Source organism: Anabrus simplex, chromosome 1 (assembly GCF_040414725.1).
Source record: "Anabrus simplex isolate iqAnaSimp1 chromosome 1, ASM4041472v1, whole genome shotgun sequence".
NCBI lineage: Eukaryota > Metazoa > Arthropoda > Insecta > Orthoptera > Tettigoniidae > Anabrus > Anabrus simplex.
Genome location: NC_090265.1, coordinates 437501664 through 437529500, shown reverse-complemented (window position 1 = coordinate 437529500; position 27837 = coordinate 437501664). Strand labels below are relative to the sequence as shown.

Sequence of the window (27837 nt, the reverse complement as noted above, 5' to 3'; positions counted from 1 at the left end):
GAATCCAATTGGATTAGAAGTCAATTTAGAAATACTCTTTAAAAGTAAATGAGAAAGAACAATTCATTGATATCATCGTTATTCATGAAACAAAATGAAGGAATTGTCTTTGTAGAAACTAACCCGGGTAAGAGGCAGCCACCCTACTCTAATATGAAGGGGCAGTTTGTATGTGATATACCCATTTTGTAAATCGGGTTTTAAGCAGGAGTTTCAGCTAGAAAGATGGAACATTCTCTCCAGGTATTCATTAACAATAACATTTCAATCCAGTGTTTTGCAGGTAAAGGAATAGGCAGACTCAAGCAAGGCAAACGACAGGAATCAGGTACTGTAATAGGAAGGCGCGCGTGAAATAGCTCACAGTGCCACCAGTGCAGGCAGTTAATGGCGAAACAACAGAAAAATGTTCGGTTTCCCATGGATTTAGGTAATATTTTCAAACCTTCAGTTCTTCCATAAAATTAACCGATATCTCTATGGGGGTCAAGTTTAACGACCCTCTCTTGACTAAATATCTGAGAAAATGTGTAAATACGAGGGTTGGGGCAAAAGCAATGGCAACTATTTTTTCTTGAAGATACCAGTCTGGTTGGAAAATGTGACATAGGCTATACAGACGAAAGGACAAGGTGTTAACTACATCTGTAGACAATGAATAGCACTGAAATATCGTAACTCACTAATTTATTACGGTAGTATACTGGGCAATATGGCCTTCCCGGTCCAAAATAATGAGAACACAGTACACACAAAGTTGACATGACAAACCTGGGCCTAAAGACTCTCAAAGTAGTCCCCTGCTACTGACACCACACGCTGCCAACGATGTGGGAGGCGCTGAATACCCTCTGCCTCAGCATTTGCCGCACCATGTGTGAATCGGGTCACCTGTTGGCGCACAGCATTAGCAATGTTCTCTCGTGTTGCAAACCGCCTACCACGTAGTGGTTCCTTAATCTTTCGAATGAGGTCAAAGTCACAGGGCGAAATGTCGGGAGAGTACGGTGGGTGCTCCAATTCTTCCCATCCACAACGTCGCAGTAGCTGCCCTACCCACTCTGCTTTATGTGGTTTTGCATTGTCGTGCAGGATTATTGCACTATCCACAAGATCCGGACGTTTCTCCCGAACGCCACGTCGTACCTGTCGCACCAGTACTGTGCGGTCACTGTTCTGCCATGTGGAAAAAGTGGCAAACAATGACACCCCTGACGTTATACGCGACGATCACCATGAATTTGACTGGGGAAGGATTCTGACGGACCTTCTGTCTCCTTGGCGATCCAGCATGTCGCCACTCCGCGGACTGACGTTTCAGTTCTGGTTCGTATGCCCTGGCCCAAAATTCATCGATAGCGATTATTCGTGACAAGAATTGATCGCCGTCCTGTTGCCAGCGTGCATGCGGTACCCACCGCGAAGCGATTTTGCGCAGTTGCAGCTCATCACGCAATATTCTGTGGACGGTGCGTTCCTCGATGCCACTTGCCCTCTCTAACTCCAGTAGCGTCCATCGTCTGTCTTCATCCAGGAGCTCCTCGATGACGACACGTGCCACGTCGGTCCGCACACTGACAGGTCGTCCCGAACGTTGCTCATCACGGGTTGACACACGTCCTTGCTGAAACTTGCTACTGTACGGTATAGTAGGGCGTTATTCCCAAGGGCTTCCACTAACTCACTGTGACATTCCATCGCATTTCTCCCTCGGAGAACTGCTATTTTGATGTAAGCGCGCTGCTCAACACGGGTTACTTCCATCTCGCACGACACTCACCAACTGACAGATTTCTCAGCCCTCGCTGCGCTACTACCAGCTATCACGGAGCCATTTGTTATTCTGCATACACACTATGCCTGCAGAACTTCCACACGACATATGTACGTTTGTGATCCGTTCACATATCTACAAGAAAAAAAATAGTTGCCATGACTTTTGCCCCAATCCTCGTAATATATGTCTACATGTGAACCAGGACAAAGGTTAAGGGGTCCCTGCAGTGACATGTATTATTTTTACTCACTGTGGTTGCTGTGAAAAGATGGCGACAGGGTAAACAAAGGTAAGAAAATGGGAAAATAATGATAGAGGGGACCAACAATATCTTACCACTGGTTGCAGGAGGGAAGAAGCTGTGTGTTAATGTGAAACGAAAGGGATCTGGTAGGGATAACATACTATCAGTCGGGGACAAGAATGGTTAAATATTAATAACTGTTAACTTATTCGTTCTGCTGAAACTAATTTTGAATAAATTCATAAACTATCTGAAATAGAAAACATATGATAACAGAATTACACTTTAAACAGATTCTATAGAACCTGATGATGTTCTTTCAGGAACGAAACAGGTAATTCTATTTTATTAAGTTGTTTCTTTTTCATCATCAGCATCATCATCTGTTTACCCTCCAGGTTCGGCTTTTCCCTCGGACTGAGAGAGGAATCCCACCTCTACCGCCTCAAGGGCAGTGTCCTGGAGCTTCAGACTCTTGGTCGGGGGATACAACTGGGGAGTATGACCAGTACCTCGCCCAGGCGGCCTCACCTGCTATACTGAACAGGGGCCTAGTAGGGGGATGGGAAGATTGGAAGGGATAGGCAAGGATGAGGGAAGGAAGCGGCCGTGGCCTTAAGATAGGTACCATCCCGACATTTGCCTGGAGGTGAAATGGGAAACCACGGAAAACCACTTCGAGGATGGCTGAGGTGGGAATCGAACCCGCCTCTACTCAGTTGACCTCCCGAGGCTGAGTGGACCCCGTTCCAGCCCTCGTACCACTTTTCAAATTTCGTGGCAGAGCCGGGAATCGAACTCGGACCTCCGGGGGTTGCAGCTAATCACGCTAACCACTACACCACAGAGGCGGCAGGTTGTTTCTTTTTAAGGAATAATTATGCTATTCGTCTGATTCCTCAGATATTTTGTAAATATGTTTATTCAAAGTTAGTTTCAGCAGACTGAAGAATCTAACAGTTATAAATTAACTGACTCGAATCTGAAAAGAAATGGCTTCAGATATCACAAAAACCGGGCGAGTTGGCCGTGCGGGTTGAGGCACGCGGCTGTGAGCTTGCATCCGGGAGATAGTAGGTTCGAATCCCACTATCGGCAGCCCTGAAGATGGTTTTCCGTGGTTTCACATTTTCACACCAGGCAAATGCTGGGGCTGTAACTTAATTAAGGCCACGGCCGCTTCCTTCCAACTCCTAGGCCTTTCCTATCCCATCATCGCCATAAGACCTATCTGTGTCGGTGCGACGTAAAGCCCATAGCAAAAAAAAAAGATATCACAAAAATGTGGTGAAATATTCAGAGGCAGATAAATTTAAAACAATACGGAAATAATAGTTCAATGAATTACTGAATGTACATTGGAGTACAGAGGAAACCAAACATTGAGGGAAGAATAATGCTATGACAAGAAAAAAAAAAAAAGGTCTCTTTGTTTGATGCAGAAGAGGCAATAAAGGAAATAAAACAACAGGATATGATGAAGTGGGTATGGACATAATAATAATAATAATAATAATAATAATAATAATAATAATAATAATAATAATAATAATAATAATAATAATAATAATAATTTCGTGTGGCTATTTCTTTTCTTTTGCTAGTTGCTTTACGTCGCATCGACACAGATAGGTCTTATGGCGACGATGGGACAGGAAAGGGCTAGGAGTGGTAAGTGAGCGGCCGTGGCCTTAACTAAGGTACAGCCCCAACATTTGCCTGGTGTGAAAAAGGGAAACCACGTGAAACCGTCTTCAGGGCTGCCCGCAGTGGGGTTCAAACCCACTATCTCCCGAATACTGGATACTGCCCGCACTTGTGGCTATTTCTAGCCGAGTGAAGCCCTTGTAAGGCAGACCCTCCGATGAGGGTGGGCGGCATCTGCCATATGTAGGGAACTGCGTGTTATTGTAGTGGAGGATAGTAGTATGTGTGGTGTGTGAGTTGCAGGGATGTTGGGGAAACCACAACACCCAGCCCCCGGGCCATTGAAATTAACCAATGAAAGTTAAAATCTTCGATCCCGCCGGGAATCGAATCCGGGACCCTCTGAACCGAAGGCCAGTACGCTGAATATTCAACTAACGAGTCGGACATAGAAATGATAAGAGTAGCTGAACAGATGGGGATATATTGGCTAAGCAGCCTGGAGACAAAGGAGGGTACCAGCTTAATGGAATAGATGTATCGCCACCGGGCGAGTTGGCCGTGTGGTTAGGAGCGCGCAGCTGTGAGCTCGCATCCGGGAGATAGTGGGTTCGAGTCCCACTGTCGGCAGCCTTGAAGATCGTTTTCCGTGGTTTTCTATTTTCACACCAGGCAAATGCTGGGGCTGTTCCTTAATTAAGACCACGGCCGCTTCCTTTTCATTCCTAGACATTTCCTGTCCTATCGTCGCCATAAGACCTATCTGTGTCGGTGCGACGTAAAGCAAAATAGAAAGAAAAGACGTATCGCTGTCCCAATATACCAGGCGAATCAGAAGGAGCGTTTTTTTTCTTGAAACGATGCAACGTGCTAAGAATTAAATGTATCTTAGAAGTATTTTCAACCGACCTATAGCCACCCCGGAGATGACGATCCTCAGAAAAGAGGGAACGATGGGAGAGATAGAGAGAGGATTATCTTACGTGACATCTTACGGCAATGTTGGTACATATAGCTTGATATAGGATTTACTATACAAAGAAAGAACCGTACAAGAGGCAGAAAGTGAGGCCCATCTTAGAAACACTGTATCCTTTTATGTAGACTGGTGTCAACTTTTCGTAACATTTTAATGAAATGTTACTGTACAGTTGAAACTATATTTGACCATATAGCTGTTGCTGAAGAACTGCGTGTCCACCGGCCTGTGAGACCATTTTATTTTTGAGAGAAAATGGCGGAACTCTATGACATAATATGTGATAGTTTATGACCAATTACAGACATGCCTACTCGCCACCATATTGGACAGTCTCGTCACATCAATATTGATAGAAATGCCTTCTTTCTTCAAATTATGATATAAACTATAGCAGGTAAATGGCGTTCCGTAGATGTGGTAGCTTACGCCATGTAATTGCTGCTACTAGAACATTCAATAAAAGATTAGAACCGAGCCATAAAACTGTGACAGTGGCAGTATCGGTCTCCTAGTGAATACAGAAAAATAATGCACAAACCAGTACACTTCAGATATCTATTCGGAATTATATAGGGTAGATAGCTGGCGTCTCAGAGCATGAGGATACACATCCACTTCTACTTATTACATTTTTATTTTCGTTTTGTACTCAGGTAATCCTGGAGCTTGAGATATCTTTGTAATGTTATAATACACTGCTTAACGTAAAAGTTGAAACACCCAGTAGGAGTGGTTGAAAGTGAATGAAGCTACATATGCTGAAAGACCATGTTCCGTTATTGAACTGATTACAATATGGGATGAAAGAGACAAGGCCGTTGGCAGTTACAGGAGGAATGTTGGCGCCAGGTCAGTAGGGTGTCACCCCACCCGCAGTGCAGGTTGGAAATGGTGTTAAACGGCCTTTGGATCTTCTCCTGAGGCAAGTTCGTCCACAGTTGTTACAGCTGCCCCTCCACATCCCACAGGTTGGTACTGGGACAGAGTCTCCTTCCAATGCCATCCAACACGTGTTCAGTGACCGAGAGGTCCAGGGATCTTCCTGGCCACGGGAGAACCTCAACATGTTCTAGGCAGTCCATAGACACACGTGCTGTCTGTGGACGTGCATTATCTTATTGGAACACTGTTCCAAGGTGCTTTCTGTGCCATAAGGGGGAAGGATGTGCGGACGCAGAATGTCTGTGACGTATCCCTGTGCCGTCAAAGTCTGCCGAAGCACTATTAGAGGTGATCTGAACGCATATCCTATGGCTCCCCACACAATGATGCCAGGGGTTACGCCTGTGTGTCATTCCACAATATGGGCAGGATCTTCCCTCTGCCCTCGACGCCACCAAACCCGCACGGGGTAGTCATCGGAGGTTATGGAGAAGCGGGACTCATCACTGAACTTGATGCGATGCCAGTCGTCTTCCCGAGTAAGGCACCACTCCAAACGCAGGCGTTGGTGTTCCGATGCCAATAATAATCAACGCATGAGGCGGTAGGACCCCAATCCGGTGGATGCGAGTCGTTGAGACACTATGCAGGAACTCACAGGATGTTGTAGAGTTTCCAGTACATGTTCGCGGATGACGGGTACCGAAGTTATGGGATCCTGCAGCGCACCATACGATGGTCCTCCATCGGGGTGGTGTTTATGGTCGACCTGAACCTGCACGACGTGAGTATCCTCACTGTGACATCTGAATTGCCCACATTCCTGGCAAATGCACGATAGGACCAACCAGCCACAAACAGTCCCACAATGTGGGCTTTGTCAAATGCTACCAGTTGGTGGATAGGCTGTCTAACGCGTCTGCGAGGCACCGCGGGCGCTTTGTACTGTACGTAGTTCTCTCTCCACGTCTTGCTTAACTGTCTGACCCACAGTGGTTGCAGGACGGTGCCATCACTAATGCACTCTGGTGGGCGTCCTACACATTACAGATCCTTGTAAATCTAATCATTTGCTCACACATCAATTGTATGCATGCATACCGAAATGGGATAATATTGAACCACTCCTTCTGGGTGCTTAACGTTTTAGTCAGGTTAGTGTAAATGAAATATACATAATCAAATCACAACCAAACACCTTCTACGGACAAACGCATTATGTGCACAATTGTCAGCATTATACTAGACCAGGGCCTCTCAGGGTGCATGCACTGTACGGTGCAAAAGACGACTTCGTTTGGTTGACCAGAGTGCAGACCCCAACTCCTCGATTTGGAGCAATAGCTCTCTCTCTCTCTCTCCCCACGCCTATCTCGCTCGCTACGTCTGTCTCCCTCTTCCTCATTTGCTCCGTAGCGCTCCAAATCTGAGCCGAGTTGGGTCGAGTTGAGCCGAGCTTAGCCGAGTAGCCCAGAGACGAAGCGTTGGTCCGAGCCTAGCCAAGAGGGACCGATGCACTGTGCACAGGAACTCTGCGCCTCAATTTGCACACGTGAGATTTTTGGCGTTTGAGAGGCTTTGTGCTAGACCCATGCAATGAAGTGCTCCACTCACTGGAAATTATTTCACTATCAGGGCTTAAGAGGGGCGTGATTCAAAACTGTGTGGTCATTGGAGCAAGGGAAGTTTGTCCATAAAATGTGTGTTATCTTTGCTACTGGTTTAATGTCGTATTTACACATCGACGCTTTCTGGTGACGCAAGAAGAGGCTAGGATAATGTATATTCATCCATCATAGTTTAGGGACAGACAGTCACTGCGTGACAGGTGATGAGTACGTGGAGAAGAAAGACCTAACATGCAAAAATAACGCTATATTTCCATGCTGAAAGTTTTGTTCTCTGAACCATTGCATTTATTGTAAAGCAGAATGTAAAAGAAAATATCTTTATAAAAAATTGTTTTACGTCGCACCGGCACAGGTAGGTCTTATGGCTACAATGGGATATGAAAGGGAGAAGACAGTGACCTGGCCTTAATTGAGGTAAATCCCCCACATTTGCCTGGTGTGAAAATGGGAAACCATGGAAAACCAAGTTCCTTGCTGTCGAAAGTGGGATTCGAAACCACTATCTTCCGAATTCAAGTTGCCAGTTATTTTACCCAAACCACACAGTCGAGACCTCAATTAAAGTATGGTTCCAGTGTATGGGTCCCTTACCAGGATTACTTGATTCGAAAACTGGAAAAGATCCAAAGGAATGCAGTACTATTTGTTCTGGGTGATTTCCGACTAAAGAGTAGTGTTACGAAATTGTTGCAGACTTTGGGCTGGGAAGACTTGGGAGTAAGCAGATGAACAGCTCGACTAAGTGGAATGTTCCGAGCTGTCGGTGGAGAGATGGCTTGAGCGAAGTATATGAAAGTAGGGAAAGTCATAATATGAAGATAACGTTGGAATTCAAGAGGATAAACGGGGGCAAATACTCGTGTATAGGAGGAGGAATTAAGGATTGGAACAATTTATCAAGGAAGATGTTTGATATATTTCTAAGTTTTTGAATCATTAAAGAAAGGATTAAGCAAACAACTTAGATTTATTCTGCCACCTGGGAGACCGTCCTAAATGCAAATCAGTGGTGACTGAGCGATTGAATATATTTAGTTTGATATTTGATATTCTGACTTCTTAGTGTTTGCTCGCCTTGTTTCTATGTGTTGCCCTCAGAATCTTCACCTATACCTACGACCTCTGATACAAGAATTCCTCACGTGTTAGAATACAATTTAAATTGCTGAAGTACGAGTCTTGCTTCCCACGAGGCTTCGACACTCCTGATCTAGGACACCGTACCTTGCGAAGTTATTGCGAAGTATGATTACCATACAATCAGCACAGATACATATTCTGAAACACAAGAAAATAGTCAGAGAATGAACATAACAGATGCATACTACATAAAATGTACACAATGAGCTCTTCTTTTTCACGAGGTATTGTGAGAAATTGTCATTGGATGTTTTGTGAACAGAGGCCTGAATTCTTCAGGAATGTCTGGATAGCGGAATACACTGAGGCACGGTTTCATGGTTGACAGACTGGTTGATAGTGGTTCATGTAATTCTACTATTGTCTTTAGAAGTGCTTGATGCTGAGAAGTTAATCGGTTGCACTGAGAAAATATATGTTCTGCATTCTTTAAAGACTGTCTGTTATTTCTACAATAGGGGATGTCGGCAACATGAATACGAAATAGATGACTGCGGAAGCTACCACGATTGAATCTGATGGATATAATGTATCCATGGATGAGGCTACATCTGGGAATAACAATGTCCACGATATTGTTTTGACATGGTCCACTCTTCATTCCACATGTCTGCCTTGCGAGTTAGCACGGCTTACAGTTCACTCCCCTTCAACCCTCTGGTGTTGTAATTCTGGGAGAGATTTTTCTCCATTTCTCTTGGCACTTTAGTTTTCTCAATCCTGGACTCTGTTAGGACAGTTTATGTGAGGACTGTCTCTACTAAATTTGGTCTAGCTGCTGTAAGGTGAATTTAGATAATCGTTGCATCACATTGTCGCTTGCTGTATATCCAGATCTCGTATGGTATCATTTTTGACATGGATAGAGCCTACACTTAGTGAATTATTGTTACCTCTGAGCGGTGAATGATACTAAATGCTGAAGCTTGCAGCAGTGGGGTTCGTCATCTCCTTCTGAACTAAATATTGGGCCTATCTTTCCAAAGATTGACTTTTGATTTAGGCATTAGTAGGAGAAAACTCGGAAGAAAACAGAATCTAATCTAGTAAACTAGATACTCTTAAAGAGGGTAGTTCTGTTTTCATAGTTTATCAGGTGTGTTGTATATTAACGTTCATCACCCGTGTTTGAATTTATACTTCAGATCTGGAACACAGCGGATCCTAAGAGTTTTAAAAAGCAGCATGATTGAGAGGACTAACAAAATACAGTTAATGACTTTATCGTTGTATTAGTTTGACACAATCACCTACTAACTACCTATCACATCACGCGACTCAAATATCCACCTATGCTAACATGATCTTAATCTAACAGAAATTTAGCTCAGAAGTATTGAGGTTCAGAAATTATATCTCAAAGACCATTATCAATTTATATGTTACGTCATATAATGGAATTCGGTTAAATTATTTTTTCTGAAATATTCCAAAATTACAAATTCCTATGTTTGATGTTAAATTATAATCAACTATTCAAATGTATGGCGTAGTTATTTTTTATGTGCATTTTTTTTACTGTATTTAGATTTTCTTATAATAATTCATAGGAAGTTGTAGTATAGTGAGCTATGTCTGAAGGGACTTTTAAATCGTTGTAATGAATTTCAAATTTCAAACACCTTACGCTGAATCAATTGGTGGTTCAGCTCTTTCAGGCACACTGCCGATGGATTTGAGCTACAGGCACCATTTTATCCACATACCAGCCTCCCTGCCATTTTTAAATCATTGACAGTACCGGAAATTGAACTCGGTACTACGAGGACGGCATCTAATAATTCTAAATCTGTTAGTAATCAGCAAGAAACTGTAAAGCATTAGTTGAGAGAGGTATTTGATGCTTAGTCCCTCGTTATGTACCCTGTTTTCTTGGCCATCCATTAGACTCATAAATGCGTCTGGAATCAACATCCTAGATTCCAACGGGAAGCTAGAATATATCACAGAATTTTTTCAGCCTACTCAAGAAAGGATGAATCAGAACGCGAATGCCCCTATACAGCAGTGGAGGGGAAACTTTATTGAAAACCAGAGTGTTTGTATTTTTTAAGACTTTAACTTGACAGTTAGAAAAATATAAATTCATTCTTCAATGTCAATGTAGTCTTCTTTATGCAATAACTTCTATAAAATGAAGAAAGGAAAAAAAAAGAAAACTCTCCAAATTACGCTTCTCCCCACATTTTCTTTTTACAAAGTCAAAGTTTTCAGAGGACCCGTTTGTTTAATCTGCTATTACTGAGGCATTCAGGTGATAATCATCGCAGATTATAACTTAATTTCTCACAAGTACGAATAACGTCATCGCACTGCCAGGAAGACGCTGGACCGGGCGAGTTGGCCGTGCGGTTAGGAGCGCGCAGCTGTGAGCTTGCATCCGGGAGATAGAGGGTTCGAACCCCACTGTCGACAGCCTTGAAGATGGTTTTCCGTGGTTTACCATTTTCACGCCAGGCAAATGCTGGGGGCTGTACCTTAATTAAGGCCACGGCCGCATTCTTCCAGTTCCTAGGCCTTTCCTGTCACATCGTCGCCATAAGACCTATCTGTGTCGGAGCGACGTAAAACACCTAGCAAGAAGAAAGGAAGACGCTGGAAATAGAAAAAAATATATTAGTTAATTATAAAATAAGTTGTTTGAACTTACGTAGTTTTCCAGTACAGAGACAGGAACTTTGGTGCAGAATGGGTTTCATTATGTTCTTTGAAAAGGTTTTATTGACAAGTTGCTTGGAGAACGCAACAGCTGTAGTATAACAGTTACATTTATGCATACCTTAGTTATGGTAACTGTTGTTTAAGGAGATCGTCGACTATATCAACTGTTTTCAAATATATTACCAAAAATAATGAACGAACGCTGCATTAAGTATTTATATTCTGATAGGACCAATTTTCATTCTTTCGGTTCACCGAATAAATGTGGTTTTATTCCACTGGATATCTAAGTTCCAATAGCATGTAATGGCAGAGAGCCGAAAAATGGATCTTTGAATATTTTAAAATTAGCCTATATACATGAACAAACTATGAAAATCGTGTCACGTGTAGCTTATTAACTTTCCCCATTATGTATTCTTATTGGATTAATTGAAATGAGCCTTCAATTACAACATCGAACTAAAAGAAACTCAAAATGATTTGAGGAAACGAGAAAGCAAGGCTGGAAATGTGAATGTGTGTGTGTCTTAAAAGCGAGAGGGAGGAGAGAGAGAAAGTTGTATTAAATCGAAAAGAGATCTGAAATAAGGGGCATGTCTTAATGCAGTTTGATTCCTTCAAAGGGTCTTGGGGAAAACAAAGTATCAGATCTACAGTAAAAAGATCTGGACAGAAAAAAGAAAGAGGAACCTTAGCAAGGGAATGACAAATTCTGGGAGGTGAAGAAAGTACTAACCAGGAAACCAATTGTTTCTCGTGGTCCACAGTAGGGCAAATTCGAAGATAACCAGGAGGGTTAACTTAGAGCAATATCTCAGTACACCGCGAAATTAACATAAATTGCTTTGTGTTCTAGCGAAGGTTCATTATTTCAAGGTTTCGAAACCCTCTATGTCATTTACGTGATAGCAATGGGAAGCTAGATTTTAGAATTTCATCGCGGGATACATTGTTCCTCATTCACGGTGGTTCGGGAGTCGTACAGAAGGAATTTGTGCAGAACGTTCTATAGCAAATGCTGAGTACCATAAATGAGTTATAACTCTCATATATAAGAAAATAAACGCCTTTGTACTTCCGTATGGCAGTGCGTCATCTCATTCCTCCTATTATTTGCGATACATTATTTGATGTAAATAATATCGCAATGAAGGGTTGTCCTCCACATTCGCCTAATCTGTCCACATCTGATTATTCCCTTCTTTCACAAATAATGGCCTCATATAAGAAATACAAGTCATTCAAAAATCTGAGTCCAAGCAGAACACGAATATGAAATTCCCATTGGCTATAAATGGTGTAATTGAGTATAAGGTGACTTTTGGACAGTGTGTGAATATATGTAATTTGATTTACCTTGAGATTTTATAAGCACAGTCTGCACATTTATGGACATCATTGTATATTGTATTTTTCTCTTGCAAATAATCATGCACAATCTGTAAAATGGTGCTTACCTGTCGAACTTGTTGATGACCACTCAGTCGAACCATCCGGGCATGTTGCTGGGCACTCTGGACATATTGTTGACCCCTGAGGAGTACTTGTTGTACTATCGGAGTCTGTTGAATGAGAAGAAATTGAGCTTCCGGAATCTGTGGAGGAAGTAACGGTGGAGGAACTGGTTATACTGGAAGTATATCCAGAATATGTGGAAGAGGAAGAAGGATAACTTGGTATAGTGGAACTCATTTCTGTAGAGGGTGCCAGGGAGGAACACTCACAATTATCCCCAGTTGAGGAGCTTCCTGGAAATGAAGAGGAAGAGGGACTCTGAGGTGTAGTATTATTGTTGGGTAGGCAGGATGAGCAATCGCAACACTCGTCATTTGGAGTGGTATGATCATTTGTTGTGGCTTTACCTGTCGTTTCTGTCGTGGGGCATTCTGTTGGGCACTCCGTGATACAGCTGTTTCCATCAGTGCTCGTAACTTGTGGACACATAGTGGTGGGATCAAAACTAGGACATGAGCATGCTTCCGTACTTCCAGTACTGGGTGTAGGGGAAGATCCATTGTCTGTAGAGTCGGTAGATGAAGGACACATAGTGGTAGGATCGAAACTAGGACATGAGCACGCTTCCGTACTTCCAGTACTGGGTGTAGTGGAAGATCCACTGTCTCCAGAGTCGGTAGATGAAGGACACATAGTGGTAGGATCGAAACTAGGACATGAGCACGCTTCCGTACTTCCAGTACTGGGTGTAGTGGAAGATCCACTGTCTCCAGAGTCGGTAGATGAAGGACACATAGTGGTAGGATCGAATGTTGGACACGTAGTTCCTTCCGTCGTCCCAGTGCTAAGCGTAGTACTTTGTCCATTGTCGGTTGAGGTGGGACACATTGTGGTGGGGTCAAAAGTTACGCTAGCAGTTGTGCAGTCACATTCGGTGACAGTCACTGTCGAGGGGCACTCTGGGCAAATTGTCGTCGTTTCTGTAGTACATGGCGGGTATGGCGTTTCTGTTATGGTAGTACCTGTTGGGGAAGACAGTTAAAGAGTATTAGAAGGTTACAGGTAGCCTAGGAGGTATGATGCATGGGATATCGCATTTATGCAAGCTCAAACACCAGCAGAACGAACACAGTGCAAGCATGAAATTTCAGGGAAGATGACGTAACAGTAGCAGGCTCAGCGAGTAGAGACTTGTAAGCATAGCAGTGCAGTAGGTGCGATTTATGCTGGCAACCACATTGATGTGCCGAAAGTAAAACTTTAGTCTCTTGCATGTCTTTTCCAATAAATGCAAATGTTATATTTAAGCATAAGCTATATTCAAATAAATAAATAAATAAATAAATAAATAAATAAATAAATAAATAAATGGATAAAATAGATAAATAATAATAATAATAATAATAATAATAATAATAATAATAATAATAATAATAATAATAATATGTGTCTAACCCGCAATTCTGATGGATGGCGTGCCTTTACGGATGCCCTTCCTGTCGCCAACCTAATTTGAGGAGATAATTAATTTAATTTCGTGTGGCTATTTCTAGCCGAGTGCAGCCCTTCTAAGGCAGACCCTCCGATGAGGGTGGGCGGCATCTGCCATGTGTAGGTAACTGCGTGTTATTGTGGTGGAGGGTAGTGTTATGTGTGGTGTGTGAGTTGCAGCGATGTTGGGGACAGCACAAACACCCAGCCCCCGGGCCATTGGAATTAACCATTGAAGGTTAAAATCCCCGACCCGGCCGGGAATCGAACCCGGGACCCTCTGAACCGAAGGCCAGTACGCTGACCATTCAGTCAACGAGTCGGACATTTGAGGAGATAATTACTATTAAATGAATAATTGTGAATTAAATTGGGTAAGGAGGTGGAAGGAATCGTCTGTAGTCTACCAATAGGAACTGTCCTCTCATTGTCTGGAACTGAAAGTAGGAATCTACAGAAAATTATTCTCAGGGCAGCCGACGATGAAATTCGAGCCCACTCGCCCTCTTCACACGGTAATAAAAAAACGAACTACATTATATTTAGTACGGGAAAATGGAACATACAGATATATACCGACCGCTTTCATTTCATAAATGTAGCTATGTGTTGAGTACATAACCCGAATGTGATTTAATCCTCATCTGCTCCACCATCAGCTGTCATAGATGGCCTAGGCGTCGCTGAAGGGGCGTATTAGGGAAATGAGGAGTGATGTAGTTTCGCGTTGTTTTCCTCACTGAGCCAGAATTTGCTGTTGCATATCAGTCTGCCAAGCCCTCATAAATGCAGGCACCAACCAACTTTATGAGCGACATTTTCACACCATTCAGAACAGGGACTGGCTGCATAAGGAATGGCGTTACTAGCATCGCTCATATCGCAGTCACTTTCAAACTGCCAAAGCCAAGGATAAGACAGAGACAGGACAATGAAAGTAACAAATTTGATCTAGCCTATACCAGAAGACATAGTGCACTGTAAACACTAGGCCCCGCCAGCAAAGGCAGAAATGCAATTATTCCTAATTATTTGTACAACAACAATAATAATCCTAAACCACATTCTCTGTTGTGCATGAAAATGCAACACGAAAATAAATATCATCACTTCTATTTTGTAATTATTATTACAAAAAAAAAAGGAAAGCAAATCACAATATGATATAATATTGTCCCGTTTAGTGCGGGAAAGTGAAATGCACAGCCATTGTTCACGCACTGTCAACCTCTACTCATTGCCGTCTTAAGGCCCGCTCACACTTACCGAAAGGGAGACGCGGAAAGAGTAACTTCCGAGAAGAATTTCTTCTGTGTGCTCTCATACCTATCGGAAGCGCTCCTCGTCATTTGGAGAGATGATCGTCAAACCTTGTCTTGCAGTTGTGTGTGAAGCGTTGGTCCAGCCGAACGCAACTAATGGATCACGTTTTAGCTCTTAGCTCTCTTAGTAATGAAATGGGGTATGGCTTTTAGTGCCGGGATGTGTCCAAGGACTTCGGCTCGCCAAGAGCAGGTCTTTTGATTTGACTCCCGTAGGCGTCTTGCGCGTCGTGATGAGGATGAAATGATGATGAAGACAACACATACACCCAGCCCTTGTGCCAGAAAAATTAACCAACGATAGTTAGAATTCACGACCCTGCCGGGAATCGAACCCGGGACCCCTGTGACCAAAGGCCAACACGCTAACTATTTATCCATGGAGCCAAACACTCTCTTGGTTGAAGATGCTGAAAGGGAAGAACAAAGGAAGACATTAATTTATCTAGAAATTTAAATGATGAATTGTCTAATTTGTTTCAATCGTTGTTACGCCCTCAAGATAAATTCAAAGTGTGTTTTCGAATGATCATTGTTAAATTTGAACTGCTAATTCAATCGTATTGTTATATAACTTATGGCATTTATCATACAAACAAGTGTACTTTTCAAATAAACGAATAACTTTCTCGCAGTCCGTTTTCAACACAGCCCAGTGGAAGAAAACTCTATGCACTCTATGGACTCCACGCGATTGCGAAACACCCGAATACTATACGAACGTTACCGAAATAAAATTCGGGCGGGAGAAGCGGAAGAAATATTCTCGCCAAGCAGCTTCCTCTTCTTCGGCGCGGCGCGTTTACTCTCCAGTAGGTGTGAGCCATCACATCTATTACGCAGCGAAAAAATATTTTTTCTCGCTTCGCGCCGCGTCTCCCTTCCGCTAGGTGTGAGCAGGCCCTAATAGAACTGGCGTAGCCAGAGAACTGACCCCTGAGTATGGAGCAGAAAGAACTATGGGCACAGACTCGATTGATCGAGGAAGAACGAAACCAAATTCAAGAGTGGTTGTTTTTGGCAACTCTGAGGTGTCCCCACACATTTTCGGAATATGTCTGAAGACTAAGAATGCTGCGCTGATCTCACGAAGGCAGTCATTGTTCGAATCTCGGCCAGTGCATGTGGGACTTTACGAAAAGTACAATACTGGAAGTCGCGTGACTATGGTCACATCAACAGTCACGTAAAACTACAAGCTTCCTTGCTTTGACAGGGCTGACCTTCTAAAGGAATAACATGACAGATTTGCTGGAAAGAAACTGAATGGCTGTTTGCTTGCTTCCTATTGGGTGTTAAGTGACCGTGCACCCTGAATTGCCAGTGAATTCTACAGGCGTCTCATAGCTACTTCGTAGTTGTAATGGTACCATTTATTATAGTATATAATAATTTTGTAATTCTTGCCTGTGTAGAAGTGAATTCGTACGGTTCGTCGTGAGCCTTTACTCATTTACCAGGATTTTACCTGTCTCCGCTGGTTATAGCGGTTATTTGGATTTGTGTTGTTAAGGATGAGATAGAGACAAGTCAATGAGAGTAAGAAAAAAAAGATCTAGTCCATACAAGAAGACGTAGTGCAATTTAGACAGTCTGCAGTCTCGCCAGCAAAGGCAAAGTGTAATTATAGCTGGTTATAAGATCTGCCAAACACATCCTCCTACTTTCTCCTCCTCATTATTTCCCTCTTCTTTTCACATACTATTTTTCTTCTTTTTCTTCTTCGTACTATTCCTTCCCTTTATCTTTCAATTGAATGTGATATTTCGGTATCTTCTCGAAATGTTTATTATTGATTTGATTTTTTTCCCTAAGAACTTGGTTACAGACTTGGTACACATAACATCAAATTTCGGAATAATATTAACATCAGTCACTCGTCTTGAAACACGACTTACACTTCGTGACGCACTGGAAATTGTAAAAAAAATTTAAAAATAATAAAAAGAAAAACTGAGGATGACCTAAAGGGAGCAAAAGTTGAAGTCGCTTATACAATTCGTCCAAACTAGACTCAGCCAGTTGGCCCTGCGGTTAGGGGCGCGCAGCTTTGAGCTTGCATAGCTTGCATTCGGGGGATAGTGAGTTGGATCCCCACTGCCGGAAGTTCGGAAGATGGTTTAGCGTGGTTTCTTACTTTCACAGCAATCAAATACTGGGGTTGTACCTTAATTAAGGTAAAGATAAAGCTATTTGTAAAAATAGTCTAATCTGGGTTATTCTACGCTTCGTAAGATAAGTGGTATTCTTTGTGGAAACGGAGCAAGTTTTGAGGATTCTGAACTCCCATAACATCATGTGATGTCTAGTGGAGTTTCTCCAGGTATAGAAACATCCTCTTAGACAACCGAAGAGGCTACCAGTTTGCTAACTTGAAAAATGCACATGAATATTCACTGTAATTTCACTGACAGTGAAAACAAATGCTAGTACGGGTATTTAACAATCATTTATATAAAAGTTTGATGTTTAGCGTGCTTCGGATGATTATGCATATTGCATATGTGATTACGTATTTATAGTTTTGTCTTAAGAGTACATTTTTTGTGCTTTTCTCCTATTAGGGCACATTTTAAAAGTATTCTTCATCTTCAGTGTAGACGTCAGCTTCTGTAGGACAATACTGGATAATTTGGCACGTCTACTATTTATTCAATATCTTAAACTATTCAATGTTTGGAAACGAAATGAATCTTAAGCAACATTGTGATCTTCCTACAAATATGTCATACACTCCATGCTTTATAATGCCCTTGTTATTTAACGTAAATAAATTAGCTTTCAGGTTGTAACAGTTACACCGTACTCTCGCTTAGCTATGTTGGTGATTACTCAGCTGATGCAAATAAAGTAAAATAAGATTATCGAATGAGCATCATTCTTCTGACGATAGGAAACACCTTATTCGAATGTAAGAACACGCTAAAATTCAGTCTAGTTAACCCCTGTTAGCGGTGTCCAGCTCATGGTACGCAGCATTTACACGTAGCTGGTAGTAAGTAACCTCACTAAAGAACCAGAGAATCAAGGAAATGCCATTAGGTCCTTGTTTCAATGACGGTGAAATCCTGACATTCACCTCCCCGCGGTAGAGAAGGGACTCTAGCATTAGAAGTCCATCATGGGTTGGAACGAAAGCCATCCTTACAAAGTAGTATTGTATTGTCTAAAGTCGTAGGTAGTTTATGATTCTGGTGCGTCTCAAGTAATTCCATCTTAGAAGTAGTATCGTAGGTCATCAGTCAGTAAGAACTTTAAATGAGTAGGTATATTTCTAAGCCTTACTTGTAGTTGTAGTTGTAGGCGGCGGTCCTGGCAGTGAGAGATGGATGATTGTGTAGTCCTCGTTGTAATTTTCTTGCTTTCCCTGAAGGAAAAAAGATCAGACACTTTATTGAAATTATAAGATCTGTGGGGCGGAGTAACTAAATAACTAACTAATGCCTTTTCAGTATTTTCTGTCTTTGCTGATGTTTCCTCAGTAAGTACTATTGCTATCAACAGAGCAAGTGATCCGTTCTTTTTTATAAGATGACAGCGGTACTTACTCAAGAAGCGTCAGTGAATATTCAAACAAGTAACATGGCCTAAGAAGTGACAATTTAGTATATAAATTATGTATTTCCTGGTGAAAGTTTACATCAGTATACAGAATTGCATGGTATAATGATAGCTCCACAGCTCAACAGTCAGCGTACTGGCCTTCGGTTCAGAGGGTCCAGGGTTCGATTCCCGGCCGGGTCGGGATTTTAACCTTAATTGGTTAATTTAAATGGCACGGGGGCTGGGTGTATGTGCTGTCTTCATGAATACATTTTAAAATGCTAAGCTTTTGTACAAAATATCTGATGACACATTTCGTGTTTACCCGACAGAATTAAATGATTCTTTGCCATCTGGTAGGGTAAAAATGATCGTCGAAATCGACACCCAGTGAGCGTATAAGCGGACTCAAATCAAAAGACCCACGCACGATAGCAGAGGCCATACGATGTATATATATTTATATACCGTGCATTCAAAGACGAATGACTTTTTGGGTTAAGGACTCATTGAATTAAACATTCGTTTGGACACTATTCATAACCGATCATAACTTGGCTTTCTTGCACTGACGGTAACTTGTATGTACTGTATCTCTCTAACAACCAGGAGACGCATTTTTGAGCGATTTCTTCTAATGAAGTTTTGATAGGCTTTTGAATAGGTTTATTAAACATCTAATTTCGAATATTTTATTTGAGTCAGTGTCCTCTGACAATTTTCAAAAGTTTCTTTGAATAATAAGTCATGTTTGCTGTATATGTTCTTACCATCAGTTTTATGAGAGCGTATGGTTGTTCAAGAAGTTCGCCAAAATGCTCATCTTCATTCCAGCTGCACTGAACACTGTCCGAAGTAGCCTCACATGTTATGTATGAAGAATAATCTGAAAGAAGGAAAATCTATGGTAAAATATACTGAAAATATTCTTTATGAATCAAAACAGAAGATTATACATTTATAAGTAAAACGTTAACAACGCTCTGAACACGTTCCTGTTTATTTAACCTTCCATAACAGGTACAGTTCAGTTGAAGTTAATTATTCATACACATCACACGAAATACAGAGTGTACCAACGATATATAAACGTCTTATTAATTATTTTCTTGGTGTGCATTACTCTATCGTTATTCGTTTTATTTCCCTCGACTTTCTGAAAAAAATACTGGTTCTTTATGTTTTTATAAATTTATTTAGACAAAAATAACTTACTAGTGTTTGTCGTGAACCTGAAAGCTATTGTTTGATAAATTTGTCATCATTCTATTAATGTTCTATATGAATCCGGTGTTAGAATTTTAGTAATTTCTATCTTTTGTATTTTTTCTTTATAGTATCACAAAATTTACGATTATAGTTTATAACACCATAGTAGTTCAGTTAAATAAATAAATAATTAAATCCAAACGCACTATTTATTTCAGCCATCGTAATGTGCATTATCCAATTACTAGCAGATCGTATCAGTCGTAGACGGATCGGTCTTTTACGAAGTCTCTAACTTACACCACACAATCAGCAGTTACCATGCTTGGTTTCGAGGCCAGGATTGGCAGTGTCTTTTTAAAATTTGATAAAAGTTTCAGTGCCTCAAAAACAAATATAATTAGAAATCAACCGAAGTTTGATATTTCTGGTTTTGACACTTACGATGTATAGATATAACCTAATTTATCGACACAATCCTACATTACTCGCCCTTTTCGTTCTCAGATAATTCAAAAATTCCTAAAACTTCAAACTACCGAATTTATTCATTGAGCCAAAGTAGCCTAGAATAACATGGAAGTAATTCTTACTCCTTAACAACGGAGATACTTGAAATTCTCGATTCACTCTTCCCGTAAATCGCCAGTAAACTTAGGGAATTTGAAATTATACGAAACAAAAATGTATTATTAAGTTGCTACATTATAAATACAGTTTAATTGAAATATCTCCAGTTGCTTTTTCCTCATAAGCACACAAACTGACAGATAGACACACAGACAAAAATACGCGCACTTGTCTCTCAAAAAAAGTGAAACGTGTAAAAGTCGCCAAACGTGAAGTTACGCGGCGAAACAAACACTATTTGAATGTGGTTAGATATAGATCAATTTTGACTAAATAGACCATCTGAAAAAAAGAAACGAGAAAATTTGTTCAAATTTCCAGTACAACTTTTACAAGTACCGGACACAGAAGAGGAAAGCTCAAATTTCAACAATGTTATAATTATTAGGAACTGTTCGGAAAATTACCAACATTTGAAGATCGATATATATTTACTTACCGAAGTTTCCGAGAGGATCACTCAGAACAAATTGAACTTTCCCTTGTCCAAGACCTTGAAGTTTTATATCTCCTTCATTGAACTTGATGACACCTTTTGACTGGAATAAAAACAGAAAGAGAGGAAGTAAGCAAGTGATCGTTTGATTGTCAGATTTTATTCTTGTTATACTGTACTGAAACATTATTTACCCTAGCATTTTTATGGAACAACTAAATAAGCTAGCTTGCTGTATTAATAGCACCATCACTGTCTTGCAGCCGAAGACTTCGGTGTCAATTCCCGGTCCGTCCAAATATTTTAATTGCAGTGTGGAACAGGGCTCTCTCAGCCTCGTGAAGACAATTGAGGCGCTTTTAATAAGAGAGACACCCACCTCGATAGCTGTAGTCGCTTAAGTGTGGCCAGTATCCAGTATTCGGGATATAGTGGGTTCGAACCCTACTGTCGGCTGCCCTGAAGATGATTTTCTGTGGTTTCCCAATTCAACACCAGGCAAATGCTCGGGCTGTACCTTAATTAAGGCCACGGCCGCTTTCCTCCTTCTCCTAGCCCTTCCCTCTCCCATCGTCGCCGTAAGACCTACTTGTGTCGGTGCGACGTACAACAACTTGTAAAAGGAAATAAAAAATAAGAGAGCCAGCGAACTGGTCAAGGGAATTTTAAGTAATTAACTATGGAAGTTAATGTGACACGTGTGAATATATTCAAACATTAAAGAACGTAGGTTTTCGTGATTTATTAAAATTTATTAAATATTATATCTGGATTAAAGCCACTTATATTGCAAGTAATTAATAAAAAGCCGAGCTCTCAGCCTAGTTTCATTGGCTTTGATCAGCGCAAAGTATAAGGAGATCTGCTGCTGACAGTAAGCACAGAAATGATTGAAGGAAGCATTGTCGTGCCTTAAGTCATGGGATATATGTGTGTAAAAGTGGCACGACCGCAGTTAGACGTCTTGGAAGTGCCCAGACCTGTATAAGTTGAGAGTGAGGGTAAACACTGTCTGTGCTGGTCATGGCAGGGCGACGTGAATTTTCTGCATGATAGTGTGTTATATTTTTGCAAGTTGCCTTACATCGTAACGACACAAATACTGTCTGTGCTGGTCATGGCAGGGCGACGTGAATTTTCTGCATGATAGCGTGTTATATTTTAGCAAGTTGCCTTACATCGTAACGACACAAATAGGTTTTTGGGCAACAATGTGGCAGGAAAGGGCTAGGAGTGTGAAGGAAGTGGCCGTGACCTTAATTAAGGCACATCTCCATCATTTGCCTAGTGTGAAAATGGGAAACCGCAGAACATCATCTTCAGGGCTGCCAACAGTGGGGTTCGAACTCACTATCTCCCAAATACTGCATACTAGCCTCACGTAAGCGACTGCAACTATCGAGCTCGGTCGCATGATGGTGTGCGCCAGACAGATGAGACATTCCATTGCTGAAGTTGTGCAGACATTCCTCGGTCGACAGCAGTGACAAGTGTGTATCGGGAATACCTGACAGGAGGTACTTCCACCAACAGTCAACAGCACAATGGCCGATTACGAATGCTTAATGATCGTGACTGGCGGTGTCTGGCTACAAGAGTCCGTAGTAACAGACAAGACACTCTGACTCGTATCTCATCCACTTTTAATGCATATCCAGCAGGTCAATACAGTGTTTATTAGTGTCCTTAGCGTATTTTGCCTTCAATCACTCCTATCATTAAACTTCCACGTGTGCCAGGCTGAGTGGTTCAGACGGTTGAGGCGCTGGATTTCTGACCCCAACGTGGCAGGTTCGATCCTGGCTCAGACCGGTGGTATTTGAAGGTGCTCAAATACGTCAGCCTCGTGTTGGCAGATTTACTGGCACGTAAAAGAACTCCCGCAGGACTAAATTCCGGCACCTAGGCGTCTCCGAAGACCGAAACAGTAGTTAGTTGGACGTAAAGCAAATGCCATTATTAAAAAAACTTCCACGCCGAAACCCACAGCAAATGCACATGAACTATCGCTTCATAACTTGCTCCTACTCCTTCCTATATTACCCAACAATTGAAGGATCTGTGCTTTCTCCTGTGATGCCACGAGACATTGCAGTAGTTATCCAGCTCTCTTCTGTAATAGAGCGTAACCTGAATGGAGTCTCATAATTACTCCAGAAAATGGTGTTTGACACCAGACATCAGCAAAACAGGAACGTGCCTCTTTTATCTCAACACTAGACAGGCTCATACGGCCCTGAGTGTTTTTAAGAATGATATCCCTTTACTTCACATTTTAAATACCGGTACTAAATATCTTAATGTTACTCTTGGTCGGACATTATTCTTTAAACGAACATCTAACCAGTAGTGCTGATAGGCTACGAAAAAGAAATAACATCATCCACAAACTTGCTGGATCATCACGGGGAGCTTCTGCACCCATGCTGCGTACATCAGTACTGAGATTGGTATGTTCTTCAACTGCGTATAGCTCTACAGTTTGGCTGAAGATCCCTAATTTCAAGAACATTGATACAACCCTGAACCAAACTGTGCGAATCATCACTGACACAACCCAATCCTGTTCCCTTCTTTGGTTACCCGTGCTGTCATATTGAGGAAAAGAAGGCCTATATAATCTGGCCGGAGAATACTCCAAAATTTCGTAAATATCGCTGAGCAGATATCTTTTGAAGCATGATAACATAGCTTACAGTTTCTTAAATCTAGATCACGATCAGTTCAAACAGCACGTCAGATTAACGCCGATAATTACAGTGGAAGGTCAAACTGGCGAGAGGAGTGTCAGCAAGGCACCGTAGGAGTGGTACGCATCATTTGACACCAGACATCATCCGTCTGGTTTTGATTTGCTTCGAAAAACCTGGGTCACTCTCGACAGTGTTTTAACCCGCCGTAGCCTATGCGGTTCATTTCTTTATAAGCGGAGTGTACGATTTCTCCTTATTCCGACTGGAGAACTTATAAATTTATCGGATAAACAAAATTATTCACGCTACTGCGCACGTACAGATGGATCGTTAGCGAACGAGTCTCGTGCTTAACCGCACGCGCATTGCCTCTACGTGAGCATAAGGCAGTAGCGATCAGTGAAACACTGATATATCAATCAGACAGTGCACGCCAATATGGGTAGATGTAAGGATGTGACAAAGTGGCAAAAAGAGGCCATAGTGTTTGGCCATGCACATCGTCATACGATGCGTGAAGTTTCTGGATTTGTTGGTGTTTAGTAGCGGAGTATTCAAGGTGTCTACACGGAGAGGTGTACTACACGTTGCCACGAAATACGACGTGAGAATTGTGGTCGTAAAAGATCCTGACAGAGGGACCGGAGACACGTTTCACGGCTTGTGAATCAAAATCGCGTTCAAACCCAACGGGAATTGCTGCAGTCAGTGAATGAAAGTTCACCCCAACCTGTTAGCGAGAGAACATTGTGACAGGAACTGCATGCAACTAGCAAGAGGCCATTTATCACAAAGGCACATAAATCTGTGCGTTTTCAATGGGCTAGAAATCATTGAACGTTGACAGTAGCTGACTGACGAAACGTAATGTGGTCTGAAGTATCACGTTTCTTCCCTGTGTTCTAATGATGCACGTCGTCGAGAGCACCGAAGGCCATAAGAAGCATTTAATCCTGGACACGTGCAAGGTTGGGTTAAAGTCTGTGATGTTTGGGGGGTGTTTTTCGTATCATGCATTGGGCCCGTCCACTGAGGAGACCACTACCATAAAACAGCATGTTTATTTAAAATTTTTTGGATGATCAGGTGTTGATTTTCAGTCAACGTCTGCATAATGAGTATGCTATTGATACTTCGATTTTTCCAGATGGCAGCAGCAAAGTTCATTGGGCTGGACGTATATGTGTCTGGTTTTATAAACACTATTACATCTCGATTGGCCTGCACAATCACCTGACTTGAACCCTATTGAACATCTGAGACATGCGGGAACTGCGGGTAAAACGCCGACGTCAGCATCCCCGCAATTTGGTGCAACTGCGCGATCGAATCCTCAGCGAGTGGCTTAAACTGGATGCGTCGTCCTTGCACAAACTTGTGGACTCACTTCCTAACCGAATCCAGTCGGTTATCGACTCCAGAGGCGGCTATCCCCAGAGGTGACTAATGTTTTGTCCATCCACCATATTGTCCACGATTCTTCGATTTTAGGTCAATATTGTTTAGTTTTATCAGCGTGTATAGCCGTAAGCTATATGAAATAAAATAAAATAAAATAAAATAAAATAAAATAAAATAAAATAAAATAAAATAAAATAAAATAAAAAATAAAATAAAATACATAACCACGTACTCATCCCCTACACTTCACCTCCGGGGACCAGATGGGAGGATGAATAGGGACAATGTGGATTGCACATCTGCCCTAGCAGAATATTACAACAACCTCCTCAATTCAGAGGAACCTAGAGAGAAACTACTATATAAAAAGGGATGCCCATATCCCATATTCCCTTCCACCAACGAAGGAGATGATCCGTAAAGTCATTTACGAGATTAAGTCCAACAAAGCAGCTGGTGAAGATGGTAACATAGCAAAATTGTGGAAATATGCAAACGAAGATTCCATTCAATGTATTAATGAAATTATATCTGGCATCTGGATATCAGAGAAACTACCTAGTGATTGGACTTCGGCTATCATCCACCCTCTGCACAACAAAGGAAGACAAGCCTGATTTAAACAAATACAGAGGAATCTCACTCGTCTTGGTGGCTTATAATATCTTTTCCAACATACTTCTGTCAAGGTTAGAAGCTCGATTGGATTCCTGCTTTGGAGCGTATCAAGCTGGAACAGGTGTTAGGCAAGGAGATGTTTCACCCCCATTGTTTTTAAATGCAGGCTAGAGAAAGTCATTCCTTAATGGACGAAAACTCTACCAGACAACTCGGGGTTGAGAATTGGTTTCAAGGACAAATTCACTTGCCTGGCTTTTGCAGATGACCTCACACTTCTAGCTTCAAGTATGGGGGAAGCTACACACCAACTATTCCTCCCTCAGTCAAATAACAGCTGAAGTGGGATTGAGGATTGCCATTAACAAAACGGAGTCCCTCCCCACACATCTTTCATAGATCTCTCCGAACACGGAAAGCTCCGACCTGGTACACTCCTCTTCATTTCTGTTGCCAGCCGGGTGGCTCTACATCTTTAACGCGGCTCCCCGCCGGACTCAATGAAGCATATAGCTGCGTCCACGATTGTAAAGTCAACTCCCCATCATGTATATATCCAATTCCGTCGTCACAATCACCACCGTCTCCGCCACCACCTCCACATCTGCAGTTATCCTCGTTCCTCTCACCACTATATCTATGTCTCACCCTTCCCCAATTATGTTATCGTCCCTCCTGATCTCGGAAACACCTGACAGACTCAGTCTTCTGTACATATCCCCCGCTACTTTGCACACCAGCGACCTGAAGAAGAGATCTCTCCACGTCTGCCACTACCTCAGCAGCCGCCGCACCATCACAGTCGACACCAAAACGATCACCAACAACTCAAGCCATGTATAGTTGTGCCATCCACGGCGTCAATCCCGCCATCTGCGATCGTGAAATACTCAGCGAACTCAACGCAGAAGGCGTCCCTGCCCGCAGAGCATTCAGGATCCAGAACGTCTACGGTCCAACTTACCTGGTCCGCCTTCATCTTCCTACAGAAGATGACGTCCAGCGCCTCATCAGCACGGGAGCGTATATCTACCGCCATTTACATCAAGTTGAACACGCTCGATCCCCTCCCCACCCTCTCCCTAGTCATCCCACCAACAATACACGTCGTCGCACCCGGCCAGCCCCTCCTCGATACCAAACTCGTCAACCCGTCCGTCCACCACTTCCCTCACCTAGTTCTTTCCTCACGACTCCAACCCTTGATATCCTGAGACTCTTCACCACCTCTTTATGCAACATCACCGCGACCATCCACATCCTCACTCTTCATCTCAACAATAGCATCCTAGCTTAAACCTCCACTCCTGCCACACATCCCCCGTAATTTCCTTCGCCGTTGCCAAGATGTCCCATAAATTCTCTTCCACTAAAGAATAACATCCTTTTCCCATCTTTTTCTTTCAACACTCTCCTACCTTCTCACACCTCTCCCGGCCTGAGAGAGGGCGTCAGCCCCTGAGAGGCCCGCCCCATCCTTCGGGCGGGTAATGAAAATTTAAAAAAAGAAACAAAAATAAACAACGTAGTTCATCACCAACATCAGAGATGCACCCACCTTAATCCCACATGAAGATAAGGAGAACTGCTACAAATATCTCGGAGAATGGATAACCTCGAACGTTAGTGAAGATCTAGCCATGAAAGCCAGGTGTACCAAACTAGAGAGAGCTTTCCATCTGTGCAAGAACATTTACAAGTCCAAATCCCTTTCCCTTCGCCTCAAACTTCGACACTATGAAACCGTAGTAACACGTTCAGTACTGTATGCCTCAGAATGATTGAACATGGTTAAAAAGGGACAACTCAGGAATTTGGAACTGAAAGAACGAAAGGTCCGGAGAAAAATCATGGGACCCATTAAAGAGGGAGATGAATACAGAATTAGGCATAATAACGAGGTTTATCAGCATTTAGAGGGCATAACATCAGCCATGAGAAAAAGGAAACTTATCTTCTATGGTCGCATACTGTAGTCAGAATGGACAAGAAGAGACTGATCTCAAGAATCCTTAGCACCATTTCTAGAGGGAAGGGGACTCATGCTAAATGGACGAAACTGGTTCGGAAAG

The 27837-nt window shown here is 42.2% G+C and overlaps 1 protein-coding gene across 5 annotated transcripts in view; it reads right to left on the bottom strand.

The window, feature by feature from the left end:
• Positions 1 to 27837, bottom strand: part of LOC136856914 (cadherin-23) — a 194863-nt gene that overhangs the window by 62888 nt on the left and 104138 nt on the right. The window contains exons 7-11 of one of the 5 annotated variants that reach the window (XM_067135158.2): positions 21057 to 21156; positions 19549 to 19664; positions 18521 to 18602; positions 12830 to 13444; positions 12425 to 12562 (exon numbers count right to left, since the gene is read on the bottom strand). In XM_067135158.2, coding sequence (XP_066991259.2) covers positions 12425 to 12562; positions 12830 to 13444; positions 18521 to 18602; positions 19549 to 19664; positions 21057 to 21156 — 1051 coding nt within the window. Of the gene's footprint in view, positions 1 to 12424; positions 13445 to 18520; positions 18603 to 19548; positions 19665 to 21056; positions 21157 to 27837 lie in introns of all 5 variants that reach the window. The other 4 variants (XM_067135159.2, XM_067135157.2, XM_067135160.2 and 1 more) reach the window with 4 other exon arrangements.